At 44.7% G+C, this 23,326-nt stretch overlaps 1 protein-coding gene across 3 annotated transcripts in view; it reads right to left on the bottom strand.

Moving 5' to 3' along the window:
• Positions 1 to 23,326, bottom strand: part of EFCAB14 (EF-hand calcium binding domain 14) — a 70,086-nt gene that overhangs the window by 11,966 nt on the left and 34,794 nt on the right. For 2 of the 3 annotated variants that reach the window (XM_053693520.1, XM_053693518.1), the window contains exons 5-7: positions 16,488 to 16,598; positions 14,841 to 14,921; positions 13,561 to 13,722 (exon numbers count right to left, since the gene is read on the bottom strand). In XM_053693520.1, the coding sequence (XP_053549495.1) occupies positions 13,561 to 13,722; positions 14,841 to 14,921; positions 16,488 to 16,598 (354 nt within the window). The remainder of the gene's footprint in view (positions 1 to 13,560; positions 13,723 to 14,840; positions 14,922 to 16,487; positions 16,599 to 23,326) is intronic. The other variant, XM_053693519.1, reaches the window with a different exon arrangement.

The following is a 23,326-nucleotide window of genomic DNA, read 5'->3' as shown; positions in this document are numbered from 1 at the left end:
TGAAAAGTCTGACGACTTAGGAAATCCGCCTCCCAGTTCTCTACCCCTGGGATATGGATTGCTGAGAGATGGCAAGAGTGATCCTCCGCCCATCGGATTATTTTGGTTACCTCCATCATCGCTAAAGAACTCCGTGTTCCTCGATGATTGATATAGGCTACAGTCGTGATGTTAACTAAATGAAGAACAACTCACCCGGGGAACTCTTAAAATCCAAATACTTTATTTCCATGCATTTAAAATCATTTGCGGCAGCATAAAAACAAGTAGTGTATTTTTCATTGAACACTCATATCCACCAACGGTAGCGCCAAGGGGTCAGCTGACTCGTTTCGGCTAATCGCCGTAGTCCAAGCTGTATGACCCACTATTACACCCCCCCGTTTATTTAAAAGTTATTCACTTTTGATTGGTTACTCAATGCATGACGCTACACATTCAATTCATTGATACATTTCCTCTTACATGAAGCGATTGTTGTATCATTTCTATCACAGTACATATTGCATATTGTTACAATTTGGTTGATAAAAAGTGTTTACAATATTAATACAAATCTGCCTTATATTTAACTTTAACTACTCATTAGTAAATTTGTTCGATTTTTTTCTCAGAACCTTTCGTGACTTTATGCAAAAAGTTTAGTCTTTTCCTTGTCTATTTGGGTGTGTGTATTTCCCTAATTAATTTTAATTTGACTTATTCTAGCATTGTGTGTACACTGCTGCTGGAACTATCATAGTTTTACTTATATTTTAACCAAAATATCATCTGTTTTGCATCTTCTTGTGCGTCTAGGCTAAAAGTAAAGGTTTACCTTGTTATTCCATAAATCTTTTCTCATTGCTATGTTATACAACTGTCTATCCCATTTTGGATCTACACTGCCAATCTATTCCCAGAAGTTTATAACATCTGATTCCAGATTTAACCCTTTTGGGGTTCTGGTCTGTAATTTTATCATACAAAACACCTCCTGTTTTGATAAGAGGTAATTTATGTTCCCCCCTCTTTTCGGGGGTCTTACCTTCTGTATAATTGTCCACCCCAGAGTGTTAGGACTTTTATTGTGTTTTCTAAGGAAGTGTTCTATTAGAGGAGTAGTCATTTTGCCTGCTTTAATGTTGGTTACATGCTCCCTAATACGGCTCCTCACCTCACGAGTAGTTAAACCTGTATATTGGATGTTACATGTTTTGCATGTTAGAAGGTATATACAATTTGTTGCCCTGCAGTTTAGACACTCTCTATGATTAAACACTTTTCCAGTAGCTTCGCTTTTAAACTGGTTTCCTGGGATTAGGTACTCACATGCTGTACAGGTATGATTACTACAGGGGTAGACTCCTACACATGTTAACCATGAACTCACACTTTCTCTATTTTCCTGTAATTTCGTTGGTGCTACTATGTTCCCTATAGTCTTTGCTTTTCTATAAGAAAATTTACATCCTTTCCTGGCAATATTTGCCAAACTGTCGTCTGCACTTAATATGGACAAGTTTTGTCTTATAATTTCACATACAGCGTGATATTGGTCACTGTAGTCAGTCACAAAGAATATACCTTGGTCAGACTTTTGATTAGCATTCTTTCTGAATTTATTTTTCAATAGGGTTTCCCTTTCAACTCTCTATCTCTTTTTTAGTATTTGTCACCATTTGCTTGTTATACCCTCTCTCTGTCAGTCTTTTCTCTAGGTCTTCTGCCTGTTTATTATATTCTTTTAGGTCAGTGCAGTTACGCCTTAACCTCACAAATTGACCCTTAGTAATGGCCTTAAAAATACCCTTAGGATGGCAACTGTTTGCGTGGAGTACTGTGTTTCCTGAGATAGGCTTCCTAAATATTGTACTTGTTATTCCTTCCTCCACTGAACCTGTAATCTTGATATCTAAATATTCCACAATCTTTTCTTCATATTGATATGTAAAGCTGATGCCCAGGCTGTTATTTAATTCATCCACAAATCTTTTGGCTGACTCTTTGTTTCCTTCCCAAATAATTATCAGATCGTCTATAAATCTTCGATAACATTTTATGTGTTGTTTTTGGCCCCCACCACCTCCAAAGATGTGGAACAGCTCCCACCAACCCATGAACAGATTGGCGTACGAGGGGGCAAATTTTGCCCCCATAGCTGTTCCACACCTCTGGAGGTAGTAGGTTCCCTCAAACAAAAAATAGTTATGTGTCAATAAAAAATTTGTTATCTCCACTATGAAACTCATGTGGGTACTACTGTATTTGCCTGATCTCCTTAGAAAAAATTCAATGGCTTGTAGGCCCTTGTCATGTTGTATACACGTATATAATGCTTTTACATCTATGGTTAACCAACCAAATCCCTTTTTCCACTGGAAGTCTGTCAAATGATTTAGGAGATCTTTTGTGTCCCTCAAATAACTATATAGTTCTAATACCATTGGTTGAAGGATTGTGTCAAGCCATTGTGATAATTTTTCAGTTATGGACCCTATGCCACTAACTATTGGTCTTCCAGTAATTTCAGTGAGGGATTTGTGCACCTTAGGCAGGTGGTTAAATATTGGAACAATTGGGTGTTCTACAATCAAGTATTTTGCTGTTGTTTGATTAAATAAACCAATTTCCCTTCCTTCATCTACCAGGTGTTCCAGCTCCCTCACAAATCTATTGGTTGGATTACTACTTAGTTTCATATACTGTGTTGGGTCATTTAGTTGTCTAAATGCTTCCTCAACAAACCATGTCCTGTCCATGACCACTATGGATCCACCTTTGTCTGCATTCCTGATGGTAATGTCTCTATTATTACTTAGTTCTTGAAGTGCCTGTCTCTGTTTGAAAGTTAAATTTCTCTTAGTTTTATTTGTGCTATTTGACAACTCAGCTCCTTCTCTACTCTCCTTTGAAAAGTCATTAAGATTGGGCCCCTATCTTGTATAGGGTAAAACTTTGATTTATTTTTAAAAGTTGGTAAAGTAGTATACTGTTGTTGAGAATCTTGTGTATATAATGTGTTCTCTGAGAGGACAGTCGTGATGTTGTCCGACTGAAATCTGATGAATTTGGCCGCAGCTAGCTGAGGCCACGCCTGAAGCGCATTGAATATCGCTCTCAGTTCTAGAATGTTTATTCGGAGGAGAGATTCCTCCCGAGACCATAAGCCCTGTGCTTTCAGGGATTTCCAGACTGCACCCCAGCCTAGCAGGCTGGCACCTTTCGTTACTATGAGCCACTCTGGCCTGTGGAAACACATTCCCTGAGACAGGTGGTCCTGAGACAACCACCAGAGAAGAGAATCTCTGGTCTCTTGGTCCAGATGCAGTTGAGGAGATAAATCTGCATAATCCCCATTCCACTGTTTGAGCATGCATAGTTGCAGTGGTCTGAGGTGTAGGCGGGCATAAGGGACTATGTCCATTGCCGCTACCATGAGTCTGATTACCTCCATACACTGAGCCACTGATGGCCGAGGAATGGAATGAAGAGCTCGGCAAGTGATTAAAAGTTTTGATTTTCTGACCTCAGCCAGAAATATTTTCATTTCTACCGAGTCTATCAGAGTCCCTAGGAAGGAAACTCTTGTGAGAGGGACGAGAGAACTCTTTTTTATGTTCACCTTCCACCTGTGAGATCTCAGAAAAGCCAACACGATGTCCGTGTGAGACTTGGCTAGCTTGAAAGTCGACGCCTGAATTAAGATGTCGTCTAGATAAGGCGCCACTGCTATACCCCGCGGTCTTAGAACCGCCAAAAGGGACCCTAGCTGATGATGATCTCTGAATAGGGATGTGTAGATATGCATCCTTTAAATCCACAGTAGTCATATATTGAACCTCTTGGATCAGAGGAAGAATAGTCCGAATAGTCTCCATCTTGAAAGATGGTACTCTGAGGAATTTGTTTAGAATTTTGAGATCCAAGATCGGTCTGAAAGTTCCCTCTTTTTTGGAAACCACAAACAGGTTGGAGTAAAAACCTAGCCTTTGTTCCGCTCTTGGAACTGGGCGGATCACTCCCATGGTATGTAGGTCTTCTACACAGCGTAAGAACGCCTCTCTCTTTGTCTGGTTTGCAGACAATTGAGAAATGTGAAATCTCCCCATTGGGGGGGGAGTCTTTGAAGTCCAGAAGATATCCTTGGGACACAATTTCTAAAGCCCAGGAATCGTGAACATCTCTTGCCCAAGCCTGAGCGAAGAGAGAGAGTCTGCCCCCTACTAGATCCGGTCCCGGATTGGGGGCTACCCCTTCATGCTGTTTTAGAGGCAGCAGCAGGCTTCTTGGCCCGTTTACCTTTGTTCCAAGCCTGGTTAGGTCTCCAGACTGACTTGGATTGGACAGAATTCCCCTCTTGCTTTGCTGCAGGGGAAGCTGAAGCGGGACCACCCTTGAAGTTCCGAAAGGAACGAAAATTATTTTGTTTGGTCCTCATCTTATTTGTTTTATCCTGAGGGAGGGCATGGCCTTTCCCTCCAGTGATGTCTGAAATAATTTCTTTCAGTGCAGGCCCGAATAGGGTCTTTCCTTTGAAAGGGATGTTCAACAATTTAGATTTTGATGACACATCAGCAGACCAGGAATTAAGCCATAACGCCCTGCGTGCTAAAATGGCAAAACCTGAATTATTTGCCGCTAATTTAGCCATTTGGAAAGCGGCATCTGTAATGAAAGAGTTAGCCAACTTAAAGGATTACTTTCTGTTATAATTTTTAAGCTAAACAACTAACATATTAAAGTTAATAAACAATTAAAACCTACTGACCTATATTTTCTCCAAAACGAAGTTTCATAACGTTCTAAAAGTTATATCTTTTATTCGCCGATGATGTCACGTTATCCTGCCCACTATTTTCAGCACTGCATGTTCAAAATACTTAAACCAATAACTTTGTGTTTAAAGCGCCATTTTGAAACCTAGGTATTGAAAACGGATTGGTACAGAGCAAAGGATACCCACGGAGTGGGTTTGGAAAACAATTAAATTTGCAGACAAGATTTCTGACATACGGTAGAGATATGTTAATGAAATGCTATTGATAAAAAGCGTATTTGGGGTAGTTAGCTAGTAACAGGCATAGAAAATATTTACTTACAGTGGCCCTTTAAGGGCCTTAATTCTATCCATAATATCCTCTAATGGAGTCTCCACCTGGAGAGCCTCTTCTAGAGTCTAAAATCAGAAAGCAGCTGCAGTAGTTACAGGAAAAATGCATGCAATAGGTTGGAGAAGAAAACCTTGATGAACAAAAATTTTTTTAGGAGACCCTCTAATTTTTTATCCATAGGATCTTTGAAAGCACAACTGTCTTCGATAGGAATAGTTGTACGCTTAGCAAGAGTAGAAATAGCTCTCTCCACCTTAGGAACAGTCTGCCACGAGTCCTGTATGGTGTCAGATATGGGAAACATTTTCTTAAAAACAGGAGGGGGAGCGAACGGAATACCTGGTCTATCCCACTCCTTAGTAACAATAGTCACAATCCTCTTAGGGACTGGAAAAACATCAGTGTAAACAGGAACCTCTAAGTATCTGTCCATTTTACACAATTTCTCTGGGACCACTATAGGGTCACAATCGTCTAGAGTAGCTAATACCTCCTTGAGCAATAAGCGGAGGTGTTCAAGCTTAAATTTAAAGGCCGTCATATCAGAATCTGTCTGAGGGAGCGTCTTTCCTGAATCGGAAATCTCTCCCTCAGATAACAAATCCCTTACCCCTACTTCAGAACATTGTGAGGGTATATCGGATACGGCTACTAAAGCGTCAGACGGCTCAGCATTTGTTCTTAACCCAGAGCTGTCACACTTTCCTTGTAAACCAGGCAGTTTAGAGAAAACCTCTGTGAGGGTTTTATTCATAACTGTGGCCATGTCTTGTAAAGTAAATGAATTAGACGCACTAGAGGTACTTGGCGTCACTTGTGCGGGCGTTACTGGTTGTGACACTTGGGGAGAGCTAGATGCTAAACCCTCATTTCCTTCTAACTGAGAATCATCTATTGCAATATTTTTAAGTGCTAAAATATGCTCTTTATAATTTATAGACATATCAGAGCAAGTGGGACACATTCTAAGAGGGGGTTCCACAATGGCTTGTAAACACATAGAACAAGGATTTTCCTTGGTGTCAGACATGTTAAACAGGCTAGTAATGTAGCAAGCAAGCTTGGAAAACACTTTAATCAAAGTAAATAACATTTTAAACAAAAACGATACTGTGCCTTTAAGAGAAAAAAAGCTGCACAAACTCTGCAAAACAGTGTAAAAAAGCAGTAAACAAAACAAAATTTTTACAGTAGCATCATAAAGCCTTAGTAACTTTGCACCACTATGCAAATAAACAATTAACCCCTTAATGTAAAAACCGGATTGAAAAAACTTCAAAACCGGTAAAATAACGTTCAGCACCTTGCCACAGCTCTGCTGTGGCGCCTAGCTGCCCTTTAGGAACGATGTGTGGGGAAAAAAAACCTCTTTACAGCCCTCAAATACAGCAGGAACCTCTGGAGAAGTAGCTGGATGCTTCTGAGGTAAAGTTAACTAGGCCCCTCCCACCTCACTCGATGTTATGGGGCCTAAAAGAAACACCACAGAGTGTTTCTTAAACTAGCCATGTGGGTTAATAACCCTTAAACAAGCCACAAAGACCCCTTAAAGTCCCTCAAAAAACGTTATATTTGCAATTGAACCAAAACGTTTTTTTCCTATCAGTGTCACCAGTAACTATGAGCCCTTTATGCAAGCTTGGATTCTTCTTTTACTGAATACAGCTTACCTTTCCCTCATGGGGATATTGCCAGCCTTTTCTAGAAATAACACAGTCTGTCTAGAAAAAAATAGACTGAACATACCTCAATGCAGTTTAGCCTGCAAACTGTTCCCCCAACTGAAGTTTTCCTTACTCTTCAGCCCTTGTGAGAACAGCAGTGGATCTTAGTTACAAAGTGCTAAGATCATCATCCTCCTTGCAGAAATCTTCATCCCTTTTCTGCCAGAGAGTAAATAGTACACACCGGTACCATTTAAAATAACAAACTTTTGCTTGAGAAAATAAAAACTAACATTTTTGTCACCACACTCACTTTGCCCTTCCTAGCAGTTAAGCAGGCAGAGAGAATGACTGGGGGGTGGAGCTAAGGAAGGAGCTATATAGACAGCTCTGCTGTGGGTGCTCTCTCTGCCACTTCCTGTTGGGAAGGAGAATATCCCACAAGTATGGATGAATCCGTTGACTCGATACATCTTACAAGAGAAAATAGGACAACACAGCTGAAGAACATTTCATTATTTCTAACAAAAATGCTCTACAAGTATTGGGAACCCAGCTATGGACAAAAATAGGAATGAGGTCATCTTCATATAGGTAAAAGGGGTGTGGTTATTTATTTCCTTGTCCCCTTCTGGGAGGGGCTCTCATCTGTTAAGCATTATCTAGGTATGGTCAAGATAAATAAATACCTAACAATAAACCATATATATTACACACACACAAACGTGTTGCTGGTTAATTGGCAGCTGTACAATACACAAAACATTTTTCTAAAAGGCAAATTATTCACAAATGTGAATGATGATTAGATCACTTAGATAAAACATAATTTATGTAAGAACTTACCTGATAAATTCATTTCTTTCATATTAACAAGAGTCCATGAGCTAGTGACGTATGGGATATACATTCCTACCAGGAGGGGCAAAGTTTCCCAAACCTTAAAATGCCTATAAATACACCCCTCACCACACCCACAAATCAGTTTAACGAATAGCCAAGAAGTGGGGTGATAAGAAAAAAAGTGCGAAGCATATAAAATAAGGAATTGGAATAATTGTGCTTTATACAAAAAAATCATAACCACCACAAAAAAGGGTGGGCCTCATGGACTCTTGTTAATATGAAAGAAATGAATTTATCAGGTAAGTTCTTACATAAATTATGTTTTCTTTCATGTAATTAACAAGAGTCCATGAGCTAGTGACGTATGGGATAATGACTACCCAAGATGTGGATCTTTCCACACAAGAGTCACTAGAGAGGGAGGGATAAAATAAAGACAGCCAATTCCTGCTGAAAATAATCCACACCCAAAATAAAGTTTAACAAAAAACATAAGCAGAAGATTCAAACTGAAACCGCTGCCTGAAGAACTTTTCTACCAAAAACTGCTTCAGAAGAAGAAAATACATCAAAATGGTAGAATTTAGTAAAAGTATGCAAAGAGGACCAAGTTGCTGCTTTGCAGATCTGGTCAACCGAAGCTTCATTCCTAAACGCCCAGGAAGTAGAAACTGACCTAGTAGAATGAGCTGTAATTCTTTGAGGCGGAATTTTACCCGACTCAACATAGGCAAGATGAATTAAAGATTTCAACCAAGATGCCAAAGAAATGGCAGAAGCTTTCTGGCCTTTCCTAGAACCGGAAAAGATAACAAATAGACTAGAAGTCTTACGGAAAGATTTCGTAGCTTCAACATAATATTTCAAAGCTCTAACAACATCCAAAGAATGCAATGATTTCTCCTTAGAATTCTTAGGATTAGGACATAATGAAGGAACCACAATTTCTCTACTAATGTTGTTGGAATTCACAACTTTAGGTAAAAATTTAAAAGAAGTTCGCAACACCGCCTTATCCTGATGAAAAATCAGAAAAGGAGACTCACACGAAAGAGCAGATAATTCAGAAACTCTTCTAGCAGAAGAGATGGCCAAAAGGAACAAAACTTTCCAAGAAAGTAATTTAATGTCCAATGAATGCATAGGTTCAAACGGAGGAGCTTGAAGAGCTCCCAAAACCAAATTCAAACTCCATGGAGGAGAAATTGACTTAATGACAGGTTTTATACGAACCAAAGCTTGTACAAAACAATGAATATCAGGAAGAATAGCAATCTTTCTGTGAAAAAGAACAGAAAGAGCGGAGATTTGTCCTTTCAAAGAACTCGCGGACAAACCCTTATCTAAACCATCCTGAAGAAACTGTAAAATTCTCGGTATTCTAAAAGAATGCCAAGAAAAATGATGAGAAAGACACCAAGAAATATAAGTCTTCCAGACTCTATAATATATCTCTCGAGATACAGATTTACGAGCCTGTAACATAGTATTAATCACGGAGTCAGAGAAACCTCTATGACCAAGAATCAAGCGTTCAATCTCCATACCTTTAAATTTAAGGATTTCAGATCCGGATGGAAAAAAGGACCTTGAGACAGAAGGTCTGGTCTTAACGGAAGAGTCCATGGTTGGCAAGATGCCATCCGGACAAGATCCGCATACCAAAACCTGTGAGGCCATGCCGGAGCTATTAGCAGAACAAACGAGCATTCCCTCAGAATCTTGGAGATTACTCTTGGAAGAAGAACTAGAGGCGGAAAGATATAGGCAGGATGATACTTCCAAGGAAGTGATAATGCATCCACTGCCTCCGCCTGAGGATCCCGGGATCTGGACAGATACCTGGGAAGTTTCTTGTTTAGATGAGAGGCCATCAGATCTATCTCTGGGAGCCCCCACATTTGAACAATCTGAAGAAATACCTCTGGGTGAAGAGACCATTCGCCCGGATGCAACGTTTGGCGACAGATAATCCGCTTCCCAATTGTCTACACCTGGGATATGAACCGCAGAGATTAGACAGGAGCTGGATTCTGCCCAAACCAAAATTCGAGATACTTCTTTCATAGCCAGAGGACTGTGAGTCCCTCCTTGATGATTGATGTATGCCACAGTTGTGACATTGTCTGTCTGAAAACAAATGAACGATTCTCTCTTCAGAAGAGGCCAAAACTGAAGAGCTCTGAAAACTGCACGGAGTTCCAAGATATTGATCGGTAATCTCACCTCCTGAGATTCCCAAACTCCTTGTGCCGTCAGAGATCCCCACACAGCTCCCCAACCTGTGAGACTTGCATCTGTTGAAATTACAGTCCAGGTCGGAAGAACAAAAGAAGCCCCCTGAATTAAACGATGGTGATCTGTCCACCACGTCAGAGAGTGCCGAACAATCGGTTTTAAAGATATTAATTGATATATCTTCGTGTAATCCCTGCACCATTGGTTCAGCATACAGAGCTGAAGAGGTCGCATGTGAAAACGAGCAAAGGGGATCGCGTCCGATGCAGCAGTCATAAGACCTAGAATTTCCATGCATAAGGCTACCGAAGGGAATGATTGAGACTGAAGGTTTCGACAGGCTGTAATCAATTTTAGACGTCTCTTGTCTGTTAAAGACAAAGTCATGGACACTGAATCTATCTGGAAACCCAGAAAGGTTACCCTTGTTTGAGGAATCAAAGAACTTTTTGGTAAATTGATCCTCCAACCATGATCTTGAAGAAACAACACAAGTCGATTCGTATGAGACTCTGCTAAATGTAAAGACGGAGCAAGTACCAAGATATCGTCCAAATAAGGAAATACCACAATACCCTGTTCTCTGATTACAGACAGAAGGGCACCGAGAATCTTTGTGAAAATTCTTGGAGCTGTAGCAAGGCCAAACGGTAGAGCCACAAATTGGTAATGCTTGTCTAGAAAAGAGAATCTCAGGAACTGATAATGATCTGGATGAATCGGAATATGCAGATATGCATCCTGTAAATCTATTGTGGACATATAATTCCCTTGCTGAACAAAAGGCAATATAGTCCTTACAGTTACCATCTTGAACGTTGGTATCCTTACATAACGATTCAATAATTTTAGATCCAGAACTGGTCTGAAGGAATTCTCCTTCTTTGGTACAATGAAGAGATTTGAATAAAACCCCATCCCCTGTTCCGGAACTGGAACTGGCATAATTACTCCAGCCAACTCTAGATCTGAAACACAATTCAGAAATGCTTGAGCTTTCACTGGATTTACTGGGACATGGGAAAGAAAAAATCTCTTTGCAGGAGGTCTCATCTTGAAACCAATTCTGTACCCTTCTGAAACAATGTTCTGAATCCAAAGATTGTGAACAGAACTGATCCAAATTTCTTTGAAAAAACGTAACCTGCCCCCTACCAGCTGAACTGGAATGAGGGCCGTACCTTCATGTGAACTTAGAAGCAGGCTTTGCCTTTCTAGCAGGCTTGGATTTATTCCAGACTGGGGATGGTTTCCAAACTGAAACTGCTCCTGAGGACGAAGGATCAGGCTTTTGTTCTTTGTTGAAACGAAAGGAACGAAAACGATTGTTAGCCCTGTTTTTACCTTTAGACTTTTTATCCTGTGGTAAAAAAGTTCCTTTCCCACCAGTAACAGTTGAAATAATAGAATCCAACTGAGAACCAAATAATTTGTTTCCCTGGAAAGAAATGGAAAGTAGAGTTGATTTAGAAGCCATATCAGCATTCCAAGTCTTAAGCCATAAAGCTCTTCTGGCTAAGATAGCCAGAGACATAAATCTAACATCAACTCTAATAATATCAAAAATGGCATCACAGATGAAATTATTAGCATGCTGGAGAAGAATAATAATATCATGAGAATCACGATTTGTTACTTGTTGCGCTAGAGTTTCCAACCAAAAAGTTGAAGCTGCAGCAACATCAGCCAATGATATAGCAGGTCTAAGAAGATTACCTGAACATAGATAAGCTTTTCTTAGAAAAGATTCAATTTTTCTATCTAAAGGATCCTTAAACGAGGTACCATCTGATGTAGGAATGGTAGTACGTTTAGCAAGGGTAGAAATAGCCCCATCAACTTTAGGGATTTTGTCCCAAAATTCTAATCTGTCAGGCGGAACAGGATATAATTGCTTAAAACGTTTAGAAGGAGTAAATGAATTACCCAATCTATCCCATTCCTTAGCAATTACTGCAGAAATAGCATTAGGAACAGGAAAGACTTCTGGAATAACCGCAGGAGCTTTAAAAACCTTATCCAAACGAATAGAATTAGTATCAAGAGGACTAGAATCCTCTATTTCTAAAGCAATTAGTACTTCTTTAAGTAAAGAGCGAATAAATTCCATCTTAAATAAATATGAAGATTTATCAGCATCAATCTCTGATACAGAATCCTCTGAACCAGAAGAGTCCAAAGAATCAGAATGATGGTGTTCATTTAAAAATTCATCTGTAGAGAGAGAAGATTTAAAAGACTTTTTACGTTTACTAGAAGGAGAAATAACAGACAAAGCCTTCTTTATGGATTCAGAAACAAAATCTCTTATGTTATCAGGAACATTCTGCACCTTAGATGTTGAGGGAACTGCAACAGGCAATGGTACATCACTAAAGGAAATATTATCTGCATTAACAAGTTTGTCATGACATTTAATACAAACAACAGCTGGAGGAATAGCTACCAAAAGTTTACAGCAGATACACTTAGCTTTGGTAGATCCAGCAGGCAGAGGTTTTCCTGTAGTATCTTCTGGCTCAGATGCAACGTGAGACATCTTGCAATATGTAAGAGAAAAAACAACATATAAAGCAAAATAGATCAAATTCCTTATAAGACAGTTTCAGGAATGGGAAAAAAATGCCAAACATCAAGCTTCTAGCAACCAGAAGCAAATGAAAAATGAGACTGAAATAATGTGGAGAAAAAAGCGACGCCCATATTTTTTGGCGCCAAATAAGACGCCCACATTATTTGGCGCCTAAATGCTTTTGGCGCCAAAAATGACGCCACATCCGGAACGCCGACATTTTTGGCGCAAAATAACGTCAAAAAAATGACGCAACTTCCGGCGACACGTATGACGCCGGAAACGGAAATGAATTTTTGCGCCAAAAAAGTCCGCGCCAAGAATGACGCAATAAAATGAAGCATTTTCAGCCCCCGCGAGCCTAACAGCCCACAGGGAAAAAAGTCAAATTTTTGAGGTAAGAAAAATATGATAATTAAAGCATAATCCCAAATATGAAACTGACTGTCTGGAAATAAGGAAAGTTGAACATTCTGAGTCAAGGCAAATAAATGTTTGAATACATATATTTAGAACTTTATAAATAAAGTGCCCAACCATAGCTTAGAGTGTCACAGAAAATAAGACTTACTTACCCCAGGACACTCATCTACATGTTTGTAGAAAGCCAAACCAGTACTGAAACGAAAATCAGTAGAGGTAATGGTAAATATAAGAGTATATCGTCGATCTGAAAAGGGAGGTAAGAGATGAATCTCTACGACCGATAACAGAGAACCTTATGAAATAGACCCCGTAGAAGGAGATCACTGCATTCAATAGGCAATACTCTCCTCACATCCCTCTGACATTCACTGCACGCTGAGAGGAAAACCGGGCTCCAACTTGCTGCGGAGCGCATATCAACGTAGAATCTAGCACAAACTTACTTCACCACCTCCCTTGGAGGCAAAGTTTGTAAAACTGATTTGTGGGTGTGGTGAGGGGTGTATTTATAGGCATTTTAAGGTTTGGGAAACTTTGCCCCTCCTGGTAGGAATGTATATCCCATACGTCACTAGCTCATGGACTCTTGTTAATTACATGAAAGAAATTAACTTTATCTGTTGTACAGAGAATTGTTCTGCAGAAACTCATCAGCAGGGACAGAAAGTTACCCAAAAATGCACAAAACCAGACCAAGCTACACTGTCCCCTTCCCGCTCACCTTGTTTACAAACTGTAGTTCATTTTCTATCAGGTTGACTCTCTGGCTGAGATTAGCAATGGTGGAATCTACACTGTGAAGTTTCTGCTCGTTCTGGCTCTGATATTTCAGCATCGTGACGTTCAGGTCTTCTATGGAACTTTGTAGATAGACGATTTCCTGCTGATGAGTGAACACAAGGATGTATGTTATTAGCATATTCATTTGCACAAGTTAGCGTCTTGAAACTGCGACAATGTTAAAGGGACAGTCTACTTGAAAAATGGTTATTGTTTAAAAATAGATAATCCCTTTATCACCCATTCCCCAGTTTTGCATAACCAACACTGTTATATTAATACACTTTTTACCTCTGTGATAACTTGTATCTAAGTTTCTGCAGACTGCCCCCCTATCTCAGTTATTTTTACTAACTTGCATTTTAGCTAATTAGTGCTGGTTCCTGCATAATTCCACGGGACTGAGCACGTTATCTAATATGGCACACATGAACTAGCACTGTCTGGCTGTGAAAAACTATCATAATGTACAGAGATAAGAGGCAGCCTACAGGGGCTTGGAGGTTATAAAGTATATTAATATAAGAATGCTGGTTGTGCAAAGCTGGGGAATGGGTAGTAAAAGGTGGTATCTATCTTTTTAAACAATAACAAAAAATTAAGTAGACTGTCTCTTTAGGATACAACAGTACTTAGTATAAGCCATACACCCTCCCTCTCCGACATGCACAATACAGGGGATCAGAACAACGTGTAGGTCATAAACATAACACAGGACTTTTGATGGTGGGAGATGTCTTACTATAGCGCAGCTTCCGCCCCTCCCGACACCATAGGTAACATAGCAGATCACAGTCGCTAAGAGGACACCGGAGCTTTCACACCTGGCTTACATTTCCTGCTCAGCTTTAGAAGTAGAAACTACCTGGTGTTTGAACGTTGTCAGATTCAGTGTTACCGTTTATCATTTCTTGTTTAGCTCTTTAGCATTATAAATCTATAGCCTAAAATGTTTAATGTGCTCTTTATTTGCAATTTCTCACATTTTCTTTTCCAAGAAATAAAAAAAATAACCTCTTTAGTACTTTACAGTTGATCATTTATTGCCGTTTCCTGCCTCACAAATAAACGATGTGCAGTGCTACAATGTGAGCTTTATGCAAGGTTATAGAATGCTAAAACCTGTCCTTGTTTTGTCTCAGTTAAGGGTTAAATATTAGGAAGAAAAAAAAAAAAAAAAAACATAAAAAAGGGAAAACGGTATTTCCATGGCTAGTGTACCTGTGTTTGGCTCTGAGATTTGCTGCTAATAGCCGAGGGGGTTGTGGATAGCTGGTCTTTGTCTTTTGCTGCAAATTTAGCCTAAAAAGGAAGAAATACAAAACGTTATAAAAAAAACAAAAACAAAAAAAAACAACAAAAGGGTAATCTGAGAAAAGCAAAGTCTTGTTCAATTGTGATTTTTTTTTTTTTTTATCAGTTGCAACAAACTTATCTGCACCAGGGTCAGCCTGATCATAAATAAGCTGCACTCTAAAAGCTTTTCCAAAACTACTGTGCTTGTCTACTAGAAAGCATCATCCATTGTAACAAATGCACTTTGTACAAAATAGCAACAACAACTTGCTAGTTGCTCCTGTTGAACTATATACAGCACAGTGTTTACCAAACATACTGAACCAGGGACAGTCTACACCAGAATTGTTATTGTTTTAAAAGATAATCCCTTGTTTACCCATTCCCTAGTTTTGCATAACCAACACAGTTATATTTATATATTTTTTACCTCTGTGATTATCTTCTATCTAAGCCTCTGCAGACTGCCCCTTTATTTATTCTTTTGACAGACTTGCAGTTTAGCCAATCAGTGATGGCTCCCAGGTAACTTCACGTGCACGAGCACAGTGTTATCTATATGAAAAACATGGACTAACACCCTCTAGTGGTGAAAAACCTGTTAAAATGCATTCTTAAGAGGCGGCCTTCAAGGTCTAAAAAATTAGCATATGAACCTCCTAAGTTAAGCTTTCAACTAAGAATACCAAGAGAACAAAGAAAAATTGGTGATAAAAGTAAATTGGAAAATTGTTTACAATTACATGCCCTATCTGAATCATGAAAGGTTTTTTTGGACTAGACTGTCCCTTTAACCTCAGTTTCGTCCTTCAAACGACTGCTCACCAGAACCGCACAGTCCAAAACTCTAACTTAGCTACAGCCAAGATGGTACAATCATAGCTGCTCTCATCTCGCTTCCTATATATTAAATTTACACTGAGGAAAAAAAAATACAAAAAAAACAAAAAAACTTGTGTTGCAACTTATTACAGAATTCCTAATCAGAGAAAATAGAAGAGCGAAAGCGCATATCACTACTCAGGCAACGTTGGTGTGATGTGAACAATTCAAATAAGAAAATGTGTCAGGAGCAAATACAGTTTAAATACTTATGCTCACCAGTAAAAGTATTTATTCAGCGTAAGCTGCTTTTGAGACCTTGCAGCCTGCTTCTCACCACATGAGATGGTGGACTGAAATCACTCTGAACACGCTTGCTAGGAGTGATTGACAGGCCCTTCTCTCACAAGAGAGAAGGGGGCGGCATTACACACAAGCTAGTAATGATACATCTAGGCAGCAGACTTACAGTTTCCACTGCCCGTTTGATGCAAAGCCGCATTTAAAATAGATTTTAAATGTGTATAGCAACTAACAACCAACAATAAATAATGAACCCCATGTGCAGAGGAGCTGTATTGTTTTCAATGCACGTTTCTAGCGGTCATCAGGCTCTGGTCAAGTATTTATCTACCTGAAGCAACTTCCCCCACTTGTATCTGAGAAACTCTTTATATTTAGGCTAAGCTGATTATCTTTTCTCTGTCCTGTATCTGTGAGACTAAACAAAACATACGCTGATTATCTCACCATTTCATCCTGCAGAGTTTCTATTTGTTTCTTGTGCTCCCCCACCTCAGTCTGCAGGGTCTCTACATCGTGATGAACACTGGTTAAAGTGCTACCCAGGGTTGCAACGCTCTGCAACAAAATAATGGGCAAAGTGATAAAGTATCCTGTAATCAAAACTTTTTTTTCAATAAAGCATGAAAGGTCAAATCAGAGAATTCTCAAAACCAATACGTCGCAACATAAGGCACTACCGCAACATTCCCCACTGCACAACACCAGGCGTTCACACACACTGTACAACGCTAGGCGACACACACTGCGCACACTGTACAACGCTGGGCGTTCAGGCGACGCACACTGTACAACGCTGGGCGTTCAGGCGACGCACACTGTACAACGCTGGGCGTTCAGGCGACGCACACTGTACAACGCTGGGCGTTCAGGCGACGCACACTGTACAACGCTGGGCGTTCAGGCGACGCACACTGTACAACGCTGGGCGTTCAGGCGACGCACACTGTACAACGCTGGGCGTTCAGGCGACGCACACTGTACAACGCTGGGCGTTCAGGCGACGCACACTGTACAACGCTGGGCGTTCAGGCGACGCACACTGTACAACGCTGGGCGTTCAGGCGACGCACACGCACACTGTACAACGCTGGGCGTTCAGGCGACGCACACGCACACTGTACAACGCTGGGCGTTCAGGCGACGCACACGCACACTGTACAACGCTGGGCGTTCAGGCGACGCACACACACACACTGTACAACGCTGGGCGTTCAGGCGACGCACACACACACACTGTACAACGCTGGGCGTTCAGGCGACGCACACACACACACTGTACAACGCTGGGCGTTCAGGCGACGCACACACACACACTGTACAACGCTGGGCGTTCAGGCGACGCACACACACACACTGTACAACGCTGGGCGTTCAGGCGACACACACACACACACTGTACAACGCTGGGCGTTCAGGCGACACACACACACACACTGTACAACGCTGGGCGTTCAGGCGACACACACACACACACTGTACAACGCTGGGCGTTCAGGCGACACACACACACACACTGTACAACGCTGGGCGTTCAGGCGACACACACACACACACACTGTACAACGCTGGGCGTTCAGGCGACACACACACACACACTGTACAACGCTGGGCGTTCAGGCGACACACACACACACACTGTACAACGCTGGGCGTTCAGGCGACACACACACACACACTGTACAACGCTGGGCGTTCAGGCGACACACACACACACACTGTACAACGCTGGGCGTTCAGGCGACACACACACACACACTGTACAACGCTGGGCGTTCAGGCGACACACACACACACACTGTACAACGCTGGGCGTTCAGGCGACACACACACACACACTGTACAACGCTGGGCGTTCAGGCGACACACACACACACACTGTACAACGCTGGGCGTTCAGGCGACACACACACACACACTGTACAACGCTGGGCGTTCAGGCGACACACACACACACACTGTACAACGCTGGGCGTTCAGGCGACACACACACACACACTGTACAACGCTGGGCGTTCAGGCGACACACACACACACACTGTACAACGCTGGGCGTTCAGGCGACACACACACACACACTGTACAACGCTGGGCGTTCAGGCGACACACACACACACACTGTACAACGCTGGGCGTTCAGGCGACACACACACACACACTGTACAACGCTGGGCGTTCAGGCGACACACACACACACACTGTACAACGCTGGGCGTTCAGGCGACACACACACACACACTGTACAACGCTGGGCGTTCAGGCGACACACACACACACACTGTACAACGCTGGGCGTTCAGGCGACACACACACACACACTGTACAACGCTGGGCGTTCAGGCGACACACACACACACACTGTACAACGCTGGGCGTTCAGGCGACACACACACACACACTGTACAACGCTGGGCGTTCAGGCGACACACACACACACACTGTACAACGCTGGGCGTTCAGGCGACACACACACACACACTGTACAACGCTGGGCGTTCAGGCGACACACACACACACACTGTACAACGCTGGGCGTTCAGGCGACACACACACACACACTGTACAACGCTGGGCGTTCAGGCGACACACACACACACACTGTACAACGCTGGGCGTTCAGGCGACACACACACACACACTGTACAACGCTGGGCGTTCAGGCGACACACACACACACACTGTACAACGCTGGGCGTTCAGGCGACACACACACACACACTGTACAACGCTGGGCGTTCAGGCGACACACACACACACACTGTACAACGCTGGGCGTTCAGGCGACACACACACACACACTGTACAACGCTGGGCGTTCAGGCGACACACACACACACACTGTACAACGCTGGGCGTTCAGGCGACACACACACACACACTGTACAACGCTGGGCGTTCAGGCGACACACACACACACACTGTACAACGCTGGGCGTTCAGGCGACACACACACACACACTGTACAACGCTGGGCGTTCAGGCGACACACACACACACACTGTACAACGCTGGGCGTTCAGGCGACACACACACACACACTGTACAACGCTGGGCGTTCAGGCGACACACACACACACACTGTACAACGCTGGGCGTTCAGGCGACACACACACACACACTGTACAACGCTGGGCGTTCAGGCGACACACACACACACACTGTACAACGCTGGGCGTTCAGGCGACACACACACACACACTGTACAACGCTGGGCGTTCAGGCGACACACACACACACACTGTACAACGCTGGGCGTTCAGGCGACACACACACACACACTGTACAACGCTGGGCGTTCAGGCGACACACACACACACACACTGTACAACGCTGGGCGTTCAGGCGACACACACACACACACTGTACAACGCTGGGCGTTCAGGCGACACACACACACACACTGTACAACGCTGGGCGTTCAGGCGACACACACACACACACTGTACAACGCTGGGCGTTCAGGCGACACACACACACACACTGTACAACGCTGGGCGTTCAGGCGACACACACACACACACTGTACAACGCTGGGCGTTCAGGCGACACACACACACACACTGTACACCACGCTGGGCGTTCAGGCGACACACACACACACACCTGTACAACCTGGCTGGCGACCCCCCCTGTTCAGACGCTGGCGTCAGGCACACACACACACACTGTACAACGCTGGGGCTTTCAGGCGACACACACACACACACTGTACAACGCTGGGCGTTCAGGCGACACACACACACACACTGTACAGACGCTGGGCGTTCAGGCGACACACACACACACACTGTACAACGCTGGCGTTCAGGCGACACACACACACACACTGTACAACGCTGGGCGTTCAGGCGACACACACACACACACTGTACAACGCTGGGCGTTCAGGCGACACACACACACACACTGTACAACGCTGGGCGTTCAGGCGACACACACACACACACTGGTACAACGCTGGGCGTTCAGGCGACACACACACACACACTGTACAACGCTGGGCGTTCAGGCGACACACACACACACACACTGTACAACGCTGGGCGTTCAGGCGACACACACACACACACTGTACAACGCTGGGCGTTCAGGCGACACACACACACACACTGTACAACGCGGGGCGTTCAGGCGACACACACACACACACTGTACAACGCTGGGCGTTCAGGCGACACACACACACACACTGTACAACGCTGGGCGTTCAGGCGACACACACACACACACTGTACAACGCTGGGCGTTCAGGCGACACACACACACACACACTGTACAACGCTGGGCGTTCAGGCGACACACACACACACACTGTACAACGCTGGGCGTTCAGGCGACACACACACACACACTGTACAACGCTGGGCGTTCAGGCGACACACACACACACTGTACAACGCTGGGCGTTCAGGCGACACACACACACACACTGTACAACGCTGGGCGTTCAGGCGACACACACACTCACACTGTACAACGCTGGGCGTTCAGGCGACACACACACACACACACTGTACAACGCTGGGCGTTCAGGCGACACACACACACACACTGTACAACGCTGGGCGTTCAGGCGACACACACACACACACTGTACAACGCTGGGCGTTCAGGCGACACACACACACACACAGTACAACGCTGGGCGTTCAGGCGACACACACACACACACTGTACAACGCTGGGCGTTCAGGCGACACACACACACACACTGTACAACGCTGGGCGTTCAGGCGACACACACACACACACTGTACAACGCTGGGCGTTCAGGCGACACACACACACACACTGTACAACGCTGGGCGTTCAGGCGACACACACACACACACTGTACAACGCTGGGCGTTCAGGCGACACACACACACACACTGTACAACGCTGGGCGTTCAGGCGACACACACACACACACTGTACAACGCTGGGCGTTCAGGCGACACACACACACACACTGTACAACGCTGGGCGTTCAGGCGACACACACACACACACACTGTACAACGCTGGGCGTTCAGGCGACACACACACACACTGTACAACGCTGGGCGTTCAGGCGACACACACACACACACTGTACAACGCTGGGCGTTCAGGCGACACACACACACACACTGTACAACGCTGGGCGTTCAGGCGACACACACACACACACTGTACAACGCTGGGCGTTCAGGCGACACACACACACACACTGTACAACGCTGGGCGTTCAGGCGACACACACACACACACTGTACAACGCTGGGCGTTCAGGCGACACACACACACACTGTACAACGCTGGGCGTTCAGGCGACACACACACACACACTGTACAACGCTGGGCGTTCAGGCGACACACACACACACACTGTACAACGCTGGGCGTTCAGGCGACACACACACACACTGTACAACGCTGGGCGTTCAGGCGACACACACACACACACTGTACAACGCTGGGCGTTCAGGCGACACACACACACACACTGTACAACGCTGGGCGTTCACGCGACACACACACACACACTGTACAACGCTGGGCGTTCACGCCACACACACACACACACTGTACAACGCTGGGCGTTCAGGCGACACACACACACACACTGTACAACGCTGGGCGTTCAGGCGACACACACACACACTGTACAACGCTGGGCGTTCAGGCGACACACACACACACACTGTACAACGCTGGGCGTTCAGGCGACACACACACACACACTGTACAACGCTGGGCGTTCAGGCGACACACACACACACACTGTACAACGCTGGGCGTTCAGGCGACACACACACACACACTGTACAACGCTGGGCGTTCAGGCGACACACACACACACTGTACAACGCTGGGCGTTCAGGCGACACACACACACACTGTACAACGCTGGGCGTTCAGGCGACACACACACACACTGTACAACGCTGGGCGTTCAGGCGACACACACACACACACTGTACAACGCTGGGCGTTCAGGCGACACACACACACCACTGTACAACGCTGGGCGTTCAGGCGACACACACACACACTGTACAACGCTGGGCGTTCAGGCGACACACACACACACTGTACAACGCTGGGCGTTCAGGCGACACACACACACTGTACAACGCTGGGCGTTCAGGCGACACACACACACACTGTACAACGCTGGGCGTTCAGGCGACACACACACACTGTACAACGCTGGGCGTTCAGGCGACGCACACACACACACACACACACACTGTACAACGCTGGGCGTTCAGGCGACACACACACACACTGTACAACGCTGGGCGTTCAGGCGACGCACACACTGTACAACGCTGGGCGTTCAGGCGACACACACACACACTGTACAACGCTGGGCGTTCAGGCGACACACACACACACTGTACAACGCTGGGCGTTCAGGCGACACACACACACTGTACAACGCTGGGCGTTCAGGCGACACACACACACACTGTACAACGCTGGGCGTTCAGGCGACACACACACACTGTACAACGCTGGGCGTTCAGGCGACACACACACACTGTACAACGCTGGGCGTTCAGGCGACACACACACACTGTACAACGCTGGGCGTTCAGGCGACACACACACACTGTACAACGCTGGGCGTTCAGGCGACGCACACACCACACACACACACACACTGTACAACGCTGGGCGTTCAGGCGACACACACACACACTGTACAACGCTGGGCGTTCAGGCGACACACACACACTGTACAACGCTGGGCGTTCAGGCGACGCACACACACACACACACACACACTGTACAACGCTGGGCGTTCAGGCGACACACACACACACTGTACAACGCTGGGCGTTCAGGCGACGCACACACTGTACAACGCTGGGCGTTCAGGCGACACACACACACACTGTACAACGCTGGGCGTTCAGGCGACACACACACACACTGTACAACGCTGGGCGTTCAGGCGACACACACACACTGTACAACGCTGGGCGTTCAGGCGACACACACACACACTGTACAACGCTGGGCGTTCAGGCGACACACACACACTGTACAACGCTGGGCGTTCAGGCGACACACACACACTGTACAACGCTGGGCGTTCAGGCGACACACACACACTGTACAACGCTGGGCGTTCAGGCGACACACACACACTGTACAACGCTGGGCGTTCAGGCGACGCACACACACACACACACACACACTGTACAACGCTGGGCGTTCAGGCGACACACACACACACACTGTACAACGCTGGGCGTTCAGGCGACACACACACACTGTACAACGCTGGGCGTTCAGGCGACACACACACACAC

Source organism: Bombina bombina, chromosome 10 (assembly GCF_027579735.1).
Source record: "Bombina bombina isolate aBomBom1 chromosome 10, aBomBom1.pri, whole genome shotgun sequence".
Classification (NCBI taxonomy): domain Eukaryota; kingdom Metazoa; phylum Chordata; class Amphibia; order Anura; family Bombinatoridae; genus Bombina; species Bombina bombina.
This window is presented reverse-complemented; position numbering and strand designations above follow the sequence as displayed.